At 38.9% G+C, this 14,246-nt stretch overlaps 1 protein-coding gene across 9 annotated transcripts in view; it reads right to left on the bottom strand.

The window, feature by feature from the left end:
* Positions 1-14,246, bottom strand: part of NEO1 (neogenin 1) — a 210,905-nt gene that overhangs the window by 76,613 nt on the left and 120,046 nt on the right. For all 9 annotated transcript variants that reach the window (XM_074837258.1, XM_074837261.1, XM_074837262.1 and 6 more), the window contains exons 6-7: positions 1,005-1,159; positions 50-170 (exon numbers count right to left, since the gene is read on the bottom strand). In XM_074837258.1, coding sequence (XP_074693359.1) covers positions 50-170; positions 1,005-1,159 — 276 coding nt within the window. The remainder of the gene's footprint in view (positions 1-49; positions 171-1,004; positions 1,160-14,246) is intronic.

Raw genomic sequence — 14,246 nt, 5'->3', positions numbered from 1 at the left:
AATTGTTCCTCCCCATCTTCTGGCACTCTACTGTCATGGTTTATCTTACCAAGGTCAAGTATTATCAGCTGGGCTCCAGCCTGTGCATTTCCAACATCATTTTCTGCAATGCACTGATAGAATCCTTCATCTGATTTCACCAGACCCAAAACTTGCAGATTATGTTCTTTCTGAAGAGTAAAGGAAAAATGCAACACTTAAAAATGGGTTGCAATTGCAAAAACAATGGTATTATTATGGCACGTTACGATGACAGGAGAAACTTCTGAACAGTAACATGGAAAAATGTATTTGGAGTTCCCGTCAGATTTCATCTCTCTTGCACTGAATCCTCAAATTATACAGTATCAAAAAGCAGCAGAAGCTCTTACTAATGGCTATCATTTTCTAGCATCACATATCAGTGGCAAGTCATAACATCTCCACAGCCATTTTTACGATATTTTAAGCACTGAATATAACCGTGTAGCTCACTGTTACAATCCTACAACCTCAGGTATACCCAATTATACAACCATTAAGTTCTCAACCATGCCTCAATAATGACTTTCACTTACATCTAAAATTTCCCACTAGAAGTACCGGTTTGCCAAAACTCATGATCCACAACTCAGTTATATTTATATTTAAACTCCTGTTTGAAATTGTAATTTTCATTGATCACAGACGGCTGCAGAAAACAGTCAGTCAGTGTTCACGGTGAGCCTGCACTCTAACAGGTTCAGCAAATACAGTGCGTTTTGTCATTGTGTGTGCATCTGTCTCTCATGGAAAATCTAGGCTACAAAGAAATCAATTCATACAATATAAGCAACGTGCCTTAGTGGTTCAGTAAAACAACTGAATTACAGAGCATTAAAGGTTTCAAGAAACCATTTCTCTTCCAGACCCCCAACATCAATAGTACAAAACCAGGAAGCTGGTCCTATAAAAGAACTTAGCTTCCATGCTATGTGTTAGAGGACCAACAGCTTAAAAATCTGCAAAATGGACAATATACTTACAACAATTTTGAAATAGTCACTCGGGATCACCATGTCGCCATTCTTGATCCATTTCACAGTTGGAGTGGGTTTTCCAGTCACCTCACACTCAAACACAATGTCCATAGATTCATGAGCATAAATATTTGCAGGCCGCTTCAGGAATTCAGGAGGAACTTCAAATAAAATGGAAAAAAGACAAAAGATGGTGTTAGCGTCCACAAAAACATACCAATTGTGCTTGAACTCAAAACTACAGTAAGATTCAACACACAAAAAGATGGCTTCAGGGACTCCAGCACGAACAGTAGCAATATTGGCAGAAATTTTCAGATCAGGGTTTGACAGAAGCTGATGCAAGCTCTGTGTTATTTCAAAATTACATCTGGGCCAGTTAAACAGCCAGCCATTTTAATTTGAAACGACCTCTTGAGGATACATGAAAGAACAAATCGAACCAAGATATAAAAAGTGTAAAGTTAAAAAGTATTTTAAAATCAAGACACATATATGCCATTTGGAAAGAAATATTTCTGTGGTTGAAGAACACGCTGCAGTCTCTTATCTGCCGTAGGCATGTTGCTGCATGCTAAAAAGACCACAGCAGGCAGTGGTTTGCAGACATTATTCACACTCTTCCTTTACCAACTCAGAGTTCATCTGGGCAAATCATTCAGTGCTTAATTGTTCAACAGTTTGATGCCCCTTTCACAAATAAAAGAATCTTGTGGGATAGGCTGCCCAGCAAGACAATGAAAGGTTATACAAAAGCCTTCACCCCCTCCTGCAGCAAAGTTTATTAAATTATAAAATGGAAAGATAGTAAGTTAGATCTGAAATTTAAAAGTCAGGCTATGATGAAAATGGCTGTCTAGAACTTTTTCAGTAATCTACACTTTGATGCCCGGTAAGTCCATCTGAGGCTCCATAAAGCACAGACCAGTGGGAAGTGCAGTCAGGCAACGTTATACAAAGGCATATCGTGATTAGCAATAATTTGTTTATTCACAAAAACTCTGCAGTTTATACAACAGAAATTTTTCAGAGAGTTCTCTGTATTCAATACTTGAAGTCAGCAGGTAACCAAAAGCTAAAATTACATAAAAAAAGACTTTTTAAAATGAATGGACATAAAACTAAGAGGAAACTTTCCTACGGTACCATTGTCTTGTGTTTCTGCGAAGAAACTCAGCTTACCAAGGAGGCAGGGCTGTACTGATCCAAAGATTTTCTTTTCTGGTTTGTGGAAGCCCAAGAAACACTACGTACAGCACTACACACACACCCCTTTGCATCACAGTGATACTGTATTACAGGTATGTATGACCGAAGATGGGTACTGCACAACACAGCAAAACAGACAGGTTCTTCATTTAAGACATGTACCAAAGTTGTTATTGCTGGCTCTTGGCTGCTTTTTTAAATGTCCTTATATACTCAGAGTAAGATTAATTAAAGATATTTAAAATCCACAAAATTTCAGAGACGTAGAATTTTTTGGCAATACAAGCCCTAAACTGTCTAACATACAGACATGTCAAAAATCTTCTGTCAACAGATGGGCCACTAAGAAGCATCCAGCTGCGTACTAAGACTCTCTGCTTCTTTAGCTCAGCAGCAGAAAGCGCCGCTGTTTGCAGGTACATACAATTTGACTGTCATCTATTATGAAGAACATTCAGCTATTTATTTGTTTTTACTACACTCACCGACACAAGGGCGATTTGCTTACTTATGTTGGCAGTTCTGATTGTTCAAGTTCCAGGAAAGTCAAAAGTGACCTTCTGCCCTTTAATATTTATCAAAAAGTCAATATGGAAGGGCTACAGAGTTTAGGCAAACATTTTACACGCTTCACCTATCAATGAGATTTATTTCATGCTAGGGAATAAGGAATACTAGATTATGTTTTCCTTCTTCCTGTGAAATGATTGTAAATGTTTGTAGGTGGATTTGACGCTTTTAAAAACAGATAGCTGCAGACAAGCAGCTCTCCAAAAACTCCTCAAGTTTCAGATTATAAATTAGAGAATATTAACATATGGAAATATTTATTTATAGAGTAAGAAGATGGCTTAACTCTCAGACAAGCACGTAAACCTATACCACAAAGTACATGAAGATGTACCTATATATTCACTTTTCGAACTCATGTAGGAGAAAAATCTGGATGGGGCTGAGTCCAGCTGCCTACAACTTCAGACATCCACTTCATATAAACTTTCCATAAATTTACAAAACATGCCATGACCTCCACCTTAAAATGATTTAGATATTTTTGTATTTACTATCTGTATCAGATGGCTGTTATAACTGTACATAACTCTGACATCTAAAAACTGTCTTCTGAATTTATTTGTGACCAAATTGCCATTACTTATACTTTATGAAAACGGTGCCTTTTATTTTAAATTTTTGTTCCTCCCTGTCATTTATCATCAGCATTTTTATTTATTGTGAGCTGCACTATTTCTCCACTCCCTTCCCATCTCCCAGCTTTTACTGTGGCACGCTCAACAAGTCACGTTTGCTTAGTTCTAGTGTGACAAGTCACCCACACCCTCCTCACAGACCCTCTGTATTTACTCTAGTTTGAATTAATCTTTGTAGCCTGTAGACTTTCAATTATTTGCATGCAATTTCAGATTTCTCACCAGTGACTTGAAAAATGGCATAAATACAGTGTTATCACTACAGCAAATATCTTGCCCGATTCATTCTACTACTGTATTTGCCCTTTCCCAGATGCATCATACTGATGTCAGCCTGTGATAGATCATTGCTCTCTCATCGTTAGCCATTTTTAACTAATGAGTAATTTTGTTCCAGTCTGCTTGATCAATAGTTTATGTTCTCATTTCCTTTCAATCTCTTTCTCCATATGTATAGACACACACACATATCGATTCCTGAAATGCTTACATAGTTGAAAAAAGGGACCATAAAAATTGGAAACATGAAAAGTTTTTTCCGTGAATGTACAATTTTCCATGAATGTACAATTTTCCATGAATGTACGATTTTCATAACATTTGTCACAGGCTAACATTTAATTCCTTAGCCACATATTAAACTTGTCACAGGAATCCTAATAAACACAAGCCAATAACATTCACTGTCAAAAGCACAAAACTTGTGTAAAAAAATTCATCTGATGGCATCAAAATACAGGCAAATTGCTACACTGAGTAGCTACGCTGTAAAACTCAAGGATGAGAAATGGGATAGATAAGAGAAATTCAATAAAATCAGGAGTGGCTCAATGCAAAAAATACCTGCTCGGGGTTCAAGACTGTCTTTGCCAAAGGTAGTTACTTTATCAAAAGAAAGGTAAATTTTATCATAATAATTAAACCACATTTTTACACAGTTTTCCATTTACTTCTACATGTTTAATGTTTACCTCTTTCAAAAGCCTATTTAGACACCCTTTTATTTCAGAAATGATGAGCATAAACATCACAGAGGAGACACAGCAGACCCTCCCTCAATCACAGAAGCATCAGCAAGGGCAAGTCACTACTCCTCGGTATAGACACCTTGTCTGCCCAGCACAGACTGTACGATGGGAGGATCCTATCACTAATTCTTGAAGACAGATGTCTCTAGCAGTGTTCTGCATATTTCCCTCCTGGAATATGCTGCCAGCAGTTTAGACTTCCCTCAACATCCACCTACTGGGTAAGAGACTTCCATGATGCCTAGCAGAAAATAGGTAGCTTTTTAAAAGCAAACCCAAAATTGAACCACAGAAGATCGAGCAGAAGTAGCTTGGGAATGGCCATTGCTAATCTGAAAGGTTGAGGGATGAGTAAAGGGTGACAAGGAGGGAGGAGCATCACAAGGGACCTGATGGACCATCACATTTGAAGCAAAATTAGTGCAAGGTAAAGTTTGGGGATTATTTCTATTTTCTACACTAATGTTTAACTTGTAATCACAGAATCACAGATTGGAAAAGACCTTGAAGATCATCCAGTCCAACCATTGACCTAACACTGACAGTTTCCAACTACAGCATATCCCTAAGCGCTAAGTCAACTTTACTCTTAAACACCTCCAGGGATGGGGACTCCACCACCTCCCTGGGCAGCCCATTCCAACGCCCAATGACCTGTTCTGTAAAGAAATGCTTCCTAATATCTAGTCTATTGTAATTGCAATGAAGACATTTGGAAAGTACTCAAATATCTTTAGCAACCGTTACAGCTTTAACTTAGGGCATTGTCCACAAGCAAGCAGTAATATTGAAACATTCAGTATTTTTTTTCCACAAAAATGAAAGTTGAACTAGATATCCTGTTACCTGCTCTCAGATATTTTTGATTTAGGAGACTGAGAATTTGAAACATTATTTTTTCCAAGTGACTTTGCTTTTCTGGCTTATGGAGCAAATGTCAAGCTGCCTACCAAGGGATAATAATACGAGAAGTGCTCGCTTTATTATCAATTACTTTCCACTTAATGAATTAAAAAACGCTTTTAAAATACACTTTTATACTTTAACTATGTCAACGTTTAGCATTCACACAGATTAACACAATTCAAGTACAGATGTTTGTGACAGAGAAGTTAAATTGATAACCAGAGAGCAAATGAGCCAATTACCATATAAAATAAGATTTGTAACGGAAGATTATGTGTTCTGTTACCAAATAGACAATTAAACTTCAAAGAAGACTCAGCAGCTCAGCCCACTCTTCTATCCCTCTTAATGTTAGCACACAAACAACAACTATTTAAATTGCAAGATGCTTGCACAGGATTTCACATGCACTGTGGTACCCTTAGAGAGTCCCTATCCAAAAGTATCTTCCACCCATTTGTAGATTTAAATGACAAAATATTTTGATCACAACAGTGATCAAAAAAAGAAAAGAAAAAACCCTAAACTACATCAGCAGTTGATTCAAATGCCTAAGCTAAACCCCAGTAAAGGTGAAATATTTCAAAACCAGTATGTTTTTTTAAGCCAACAGTTGTAAAATGATGGGAAGAGCCAAGGAACTGCACATACGCAAAAGAATCTGCACCCAAGTTGAAGTGGAAACAGGAACGGATGCTGGGCATGGATCCCATTCCACGAGTACAGGGGATCAGAAGAAAATGGAAACAAGTTGTCCCAACTCTCTGCTCCTCCATCTCTTCAGGTGTAAGAGCAGTGAAGCCAACACACTGGCACACAGGACTGAAGCTCTGGTCATCTTCATCCCTGTGCACCAGCACGAGCCAACAGGGTGAACTCACAAAGAAAACCGTTGGCTTAGGAACACTTGTCTGTGTGTTGGGTTTTAAATGCTCAAGGATTAGAAACATTTGAATAGCTATGTGGAGAGTATTAAAGCAGCATCATTTATTCTGAACTTTACAGAACAACAGTTTCTTCAAATGTCTTTTCAGTGGTCAGTAGCTCTTGCCTGTTCTCTCTCATTAAGAGAGAAATTTTGTGGCCTTCAGGGCATAGTTGAAAGAATCTACTTTCAATTCAGCCATCTGTACTGCTTCAAATGAGAGAGAAATTAATTACATTCTGTCCTCCTCTCCATCTCTTGAAGAGCTTTTCTTTCAGGCTTACATTCCCTGATGAAGAACAAAGGTTTCTGATTTTGCAATCCCATTTCAAACCTGAAACATCAAGCCGAGCTGTAACTACACAAGGAAAGGAAAAATTCAAGTTCTGCACAATTAAATAATCAGAACTTTCAACTTCCTTAGTTACAAACACAACAAACCTTCTCCTACAATAATCAAATCAAAATGCTGCTATTCCAGATAACATCTCATTTTTATGCATGTTAACCTTTCCCAAAAGTCAAATCCCCTCCATGTTGCTCCCCAAAAGGAGGAATAAAACCCTAATGGTGGCAAAGCAGCGATTCCTGATAATCAGACTTGAACAACAAAGAAAACCCTGCAGAGGCAGAGAAGTGACCTCAAGCAGGCAGACCATTTAGACCACCATAATAAGAAAAAAAAATCTGAAAGTCTCAAATCTTTTTTAAAAAAGTATTCAAAAGACAACTAGGTGTTATATATCTAGTACTCCTCAAAGGACAGGCAGCTGCAGCTGCACCATTATCTCACTTCTTCATATATTTAAAAGTCTGTTGTACATGAATCACATAATAGTCTCATTTTAACACAACAGAAACACAGATCGCAAACTATACTTTAAAAAGACTTATTCTCTTTTTTAAAAGCGTTAATAAATATGCTGTTGGCCCAAGCATAGCATCAGACAAAATCAACATTCTCATGATTACTTCTAAAAGGTAGATATCATCTCTATTACACTGTTTTGCTGTTTCCCCACGTCCTCTATCAGCTTCCCTGTTCCGTGCAGATGAATTACTCTCCTTGCTCCCATCAATTCACCACACTCCTGCAGACATGACTCCACTGCTCACTCCAAGTCCCTCAAAAGCTATGTGACTATATAAGCATCTTGTATGGATAACATGCTGGCTCACAGCACAGGTGCAACCCTCACTTTGTGGTCCTCCCTAACCTCAAGTTAAAACTCATTAGCACCATTAACCAAAGGAACTTTTGACTAGTCTAAACAGGTCTCTGGTACGTCTGGAGTGGTGAAAAGCATCATCTCTAAGTCAGCAGAACTTCTTCTACCTGTGACTGCTGTCCTAGCAATGACCAGCTTGAAGCAAAACCCAGGATCTCACTCAGCATCGCAGTATCACAAACTGACAACTCATACCAGGATTAAATTTCCTGATTAAGTATGATGCATATGTTTTGTCACCTGCTGTCTTCTATAGCATGAGCAAAGAATATGCATTAACCCCGCTGCAGGACTATTCCCTTTGCACACTGAAGTAGCATGATAACTTCTTCAACTGTCTAAGGCAGCCCAAGGACTGAAATGCAACAACTGAATTTCCAAATAGAATTTGTCAAGGACAAGACTGAAGTAGCCATTTCTGCTTCCTCAGCCACCTGTAAATGACCTCAATCCCTCCTCAAAGTTAGGAGTGTGTTTTCCAAAGTCACACAATTAAATCACAGGTCTTGTCAACATCTCTTCATCCTCTTCCTTCGATACGTTTGTCCATGACAAATATTTCTTCAGCAATCAATGCTTATCGTTCAAATATAAAAGCATTTTCTAATTCCAAAAGTTTTTGCATACTTCAAATAGCAGATACAAAAACTAAGCAGACTGGATGAATTTTCATAGTATATCTCCGATTGATCACGACTTTAGCATTCTTGGCCAAATGACTTCCATTTTATAACTACATTTCTGATAGATGCTGTGTTGGGTTTGTGTGTGGTGGGAGGAGGGCTACAATGAGAAGCCTGTGAGAAGCCCCTCCAGCTCCAAGTCGGACCCACCTCTGGTCCAGGCTAAGCCAATTAGTGATGGTGGCTGTGCCTCTACAATGAAGTATTCAAGAAGGGAAACGTGGGAGGAGAAGGAGGAGCAAGGGAAATACCTTTGCAAACACCGAGGTCAGAAGGAGGGGAGGTGTGCTGGAGCAGAGACCCCCTCAGCCCGTGGGGAGAGTGCCCTGCGCCCATGGAGGTCACCGGGGGAGCAGATGCCCTCCTGCAGCCCATGGAGGACCCCACGCCGGAGGCTGTGCCTGAAGCGGGACTCTGAGGGCAGCCTGCGCTGGAGCAGTCTGCTGCTGGGAGGGCGCCATGCTGGAGCAGGTTGGGAAGAGCTGCAGGCAGTGGGAAGGACTCGTGTCTGAGAAGTTTGTTGAGGACTGTCTCCTGTGAGAGGGACCCCACACTGGAGAAAGGGAAGAGTGTGAGGACTCCTCCCCCTGAGGAGGAAACAGCGGCAGAGACAACAGGTGATGGACTGACCGCAACCCCCATCCCCTGTGCTGCTGGCAGGGAGGAGGGAGAGAAATCGGGAGCAAAGCTGAGCCCAGGAAGAAGGGAGGGGAGGGCGAAGGTGTTTAGAGGATGTGGTTGTATTTCTCACTGTCCTACTCTGATTTGATTGATAAATTGCTGGTGGCGGTGTCGCATTAAACTGATGTTCTTTCTTCGCAATCGAGTCTGTCTTTTGCCTGTGGACCACGACTGGTAAGTCATCCCTCCCTGTCCTTGTCTCGATCCCCAAGCCTTCTGCTATATTTTCTCCTCCCCACCCCCCTGGTGGGAAGCAGTGAGCAAGTGGCAGCGTGGTGCTCAGTTGCCCTCTGGGCTTAAACCAGGACAGGTGCTGTGGGCAGAATCCTTGTCTTGTATTTCAGTTAACAATCAGGATTACCAATAGTATTTAAACTGGACATTTTACTATAAAACCCATTTCATGAGAGCCTGAAATGGTAAACCCAGAGGAATTTTATTTTCTCCTCCAGGGAGAACAAGATATTCCATTAGGATATGTTACAAATCCTACCAGAATCCTTGTAAAATTAAATTTCATTTTAACAACTGCAAGTTTGTTTCTCAGAAGGATGCAATGCTGCAATATGATGACCACCCTGTTAATCCATCCAGTCACACCTTGAGCCGGTATTAAGACATGCAGTGGTATCACTGCAGTACATAAAACCTTCTCCAAAGCTACATGTCAAGTGACAAACCCTTCTATTTTAATATGATGTTTGACAGGATTTAAAAATATTTGAATTTTTTTGTAAATTTGCTAAACTGGAGGGTGTTATAGTGGATAGTTCCATCTCCAAATCAGGTCCCAGGACATCATTTCCTTGCCTGGGATAAGCTTGCTTTTCAGTGCTAACCCCAGAGAAAAGACTGCATTACATCCAGAGCGCATTTTATTTAAACTAATAGCAATTTCCTTGGTCAGTTAGCTGAAACCAACTAATTTGTCAGCCAGCTAGCACAACACATAGGGCAGACTGATGAAAATGTTTTAAATTATTTGTATTATCATAGTGCTTGGGAGCACCCATGGAGCAGACCCACTATGTTAAAAATAAAGGCAAAGTGTTTAAGTATCGCAAGGGAAACAAAGAAATTAAACAAATTCATGATAAATTAGAACATTAAATCATTAAGGTAAGAGCAATAGCTGTCAAACATCTCAGTTATATTTTATATTCACTTAAGTCTACAAAAAGGGTTTCTGCTTCATGGTATCAAAGTGCAATTACAACCTAGTTAGCAAGCCCACCGGCCTTCTAAATATGTTTTTCCGAAATTTTGATTCTGCTCCAAAATGACATGACATCCTTCACCTCCTGCCATTCTCACCAAAACACAGATAAAATGCATAGATTGATGTACGACAGCAGAACTTTCAATTATCTTTTAATTCTACGCTATATTTTTTTCCCCAGCACTGGACACTTTAAAGATTCAGCTGGACAGGGTACTGGGCCATCTTGTCTAGACTGTGGTTTTGCCAAGAAGGGTTGGACTAGATGATCCTTCAGGTCCTTTCCAACCAGGCCCTTTCCAACCTATGATTCTGTGATAGTTGTACAAATCAGCTGGTTTTCAAGTGTATCCTGAAAAAGGAAATTATACTTTAAATGGAAATGGGGAATTATAATGTTCTTCCTTAAAAATTGCAAAGGTATATGAATAAGTACTCTGGAAAAAAGATTTAAAACCCAAAACTATGTCACAGGCAAGTCAATAGTCTTCCCAACCTCTGAGCAGGGCTGTCATGTCCTTAAAACACACTTAATATGCAGCTGGAAAATTTGCAGAGCAAACAAAAGCTGACAAAAAGGAATCTTTTCAGAGGAATATCCACAGCATAGAACACTGTCAAATAAATATAAAAAACCCCCAGTGCACCAAGACACAAAAAGGTTATAAAAATGTAGACTACTATATGCACAGCATTTTTTCATTGCACAAAACCCAAAGTTCCAGTTTATGAAGAGAAACTGCAGATGGAAGTTTCTGTGGTAGTGACACTATATTGTTTTTCTTACCTAGTAAGATAATGACTGCATGTGTCTGTTTTTAACAAGTAAACAATTGACTTATTTTATATTTCAGAAAATTAAAGCTAACATACTTATAAATAGTTCTCTGTCTATGGCATCCTGACCACTATGAATTCTTCCCCACTTCTTGAACAGATGAAGCAGAGAAAAAAAAAAGGGGGGGGATTATTTTTTTGTTCTGCTAATGGTATGTCTGGTAGACTATGTTAGGCCCTGCTGCTCAGCTGAAAAGGCCCAAACGAGCACTTAATCTTCTTCCATGTTTTTGCTCACGTGGACGGTCTGGTGCTTTACAGGTTCCTCCACAAATGATGAAACATCTACTACATGGAGATATGATTTCAGTGGTGGGAGAAGGGCAAGGGATGACCAGAGTGCATTTGAATTAATTTGAAAACAAATATCTTACATTTACAGTGAAAATTTTTCATTCAGAAATCGCTGAGGTATGAACTATTCTTCAGAGGCCAGCCCCTAAATAAACATTTCAGAAGCAGAAACTAAAATAAAATTCAATGATATTACAACTACAAAGAAACCATATGAGTAGTACAGAACAATAATAAAGTAAAATTATATTGATTAATTAGAAAGGTAGAATAAAAACATCAGGATAGAATTCAATAAATGTGTATTTCTTTTTCAGGGAGAAATAATAAAAGGTACATTTACAGACTAGGAAGTAATAGCAACAAACTTTGCACAAAAAGGTCTGAGAAACAAGGACTTTATCACAGATCAGAAATACGATCGTGAACTAAACCGGACTCTCAATATCACACTGGTATGAAAAGAAGTGATCATACAAGGAGGTATAACAGCAGCCCCTGCGGCTCCTCTGCCATCCAACACGCACTAATGCCTCAGCTGACCGTGTTATCTAGCATCACATTTCAAGGAAAAAATGAACTCTGATTTACAAGAAAACAATAAAAAAGATCAATGTCTCAGAAAATTGGCTCCAAAAGGAAAACGGATTCAGTTATTTGAGCAAAGGCACGATTAAACAGTTATGTAATTGGACACTTCAAATAGGTAAGAGAGCTTAATACATAAATATTCACTGAAATAGAAAGAAAAATCATGTACGTGTATATATATTTGTATCATTATTGCACAGGAAGAACTACATAGGAACATCTAGATTCTTGCCCAGTTCTAGAAAACATAATGCTCCAAATTAATTGTTCACTCTTCTACTTTGGTATGAAAATGAGTTGTTCTTTTCAGCACGAGCTTTAGTAAAATCAAAAAGCTGTCTTTTAAAGCAATTGCTGTGAACTTCTAAATAAGCAGGAGACTACATACACAGCAAAAACTCTCATTAAAAGCTGTGAGCTGTTAGCTTGGCACATGGATTTGGATTGTAGACAATTAGAGGTCATGGACACATACCCACCAATGGAATTTTCTGGGAAGTTTTCCAGGTGCAGAAACATACAGTGAGTTTTCCGAGCACCCTATATACTAGCAGTATTTCTCTTTTCATTTTTCACTTGTGGAGCACCTGAGCAGTTGCAACCCAATTCAGTACACTAATTGCATGCTGGCATTAAACCTGTGGCAAGATTGCAACATCATCCACACCTCCCTTAATCCTATCTATACAGAGGTAAGCGTAAATAATGTCCATTATTGTCAGCTGATCTGTTCAGCAACAGTGAGAAGTGTTTAGAGAACCTACCTTATCTAACCAGTATCTGCTGAAGATGTAGCCTCTGCTTTCACAGTAACAATACCCTGATAACTGGTGAACAAAGGTTGCTTATCAGCAGGACACATCCAGGAACATAAAAACACAGTGAAGCTTGCACAGTGCCACACAGCAGCCAGTTGCAGGTGTCAAGGATAGAAGGAAAGCACAAAAGCAATACATCTCTATATATTCGCTCAGCATCGAGCAATCCCTGGACAAGGGAATTCCTGAGAAAGAGGAGATACCTTTGTGTTTGCCAGTCCTGCCTAGATTTTGCCTTTAAAGAACTGTTCTCATTGCTTTCTGGATCCAGGTAAACCTTCCGCAGCCCTAATGCTCACAGCAGTGAGTCCCACGTGATGCTCCCTGAGAAAATTTACCATGTTTTTGCATGTCTTTGAGTCAATCAACCACGTGATGTCTCTTGGTTCTTGCAAATGAAGAGAAACAAGCATTCATTTCCTATTTGCTGTCCCCATAGCACTCATGATTTTACAGAAAAGAACAGTTTTGAACACTCCGCGTGTCTTTGATCTTCCTTGTTACATTTTACACCTTCTTCAGCTTTACTAGATCTGAGAGCTTTGCTACATGTAAGAGGGGAGGGAACAAGAACTGCTCACAGCATTTGATATATAGGACCATCACAGATTTAGACAGTGCCATAATGATTTTTCTGTTTAGGTCCCTATTCCTTTCCTAACAATTCCTAACATTTAATTTGGGTTGGTTTTTTTGTTTTTTTTTTGGTTTGGGGTTTTTTTGGTTGTTTTTTTTTTTTTTTTAAAAGATCTTGCATTTTCCAAAGACCTGCATGTTACAACTCCAACATTTTATGTCCATGCAAAACCCAGCAGTTCAGAGACCAGTGCTACATAAATTTCTAGAACTATGTTTAACTGCATATACCACTTCATAGTACATTGAGCTTCACCTGTCATTTAATTGCTTAATTGATTCTTACACAACAAGGTGTTTCTGAGGCTCTTCAGTCAGCACTCATTCTCACAACCCCCATCAACTCAGAAGCAACAGCAAAGTTTATCACCTTACAATGCCCTTTTCCAGATCACTTACAAAAATGCTTAACAGTGCAGACTCAGCTCCACTGATGAAACTAACTTCTCAGTCCCACTCTAATTTTCTATCTGTTAAACAATTTATTTATTCTCTTTTATCTACATGAGGCCATTCCCTCTGACTCCACAGCACCAATCATGTTTGAGGCTCTTAAGAGAGACTGTTAGAAGTGTTCTGGGAATGGAAGAGCCATCAACACCCTTCAAAAGGTTCTCAACAGTAAAGCATGGCTTCTCCCCCACAAAATATACACAAATGAATTCAGTACAGTATTTCCAAGTGTCTAACAACTCTACATTTTATTATAATTTTTATCATTTTAACCGGTCCAGACATCAGATTAACTCATCCACAGTTTCCCAGATTTCCCCCAAAAAAACCTCATGTCACATTGACCAAGTATCTTTAGTCTGATTTTTTTTTTTTTTAAGACAGATTAGCCAATTTAAGTGATAGGTTACACACCACACTTGGTAACTCAGGATTTCACACTTAAACTCGTTGAGAAATTTTGAGTGAATACCATCTGGTCATGATGATTACTTACTGTTCACTTTATGGATTTGTTTTGAAATACATTTT

The sequence above is a fragment of the Strix aluco genome, chromosome 12, assembly GCF_031877795.1.
Source record: "Strix aluco isolate bStrAlu1 chromosome 12, bStrAlu1.hap1, whole genome shotgun sequence".
Classification (NCBI taxonomy): domain Eukaryota; kingdom Metazoa; phylum Chordata; class Aves; order Strigiformes; family Strigidae; genus Strix; species Strix aluco.
Note: the sequence above shows the minus strand (reverse complement) of the source record. Positions and strands in the feature narration are given on the sequence as shown.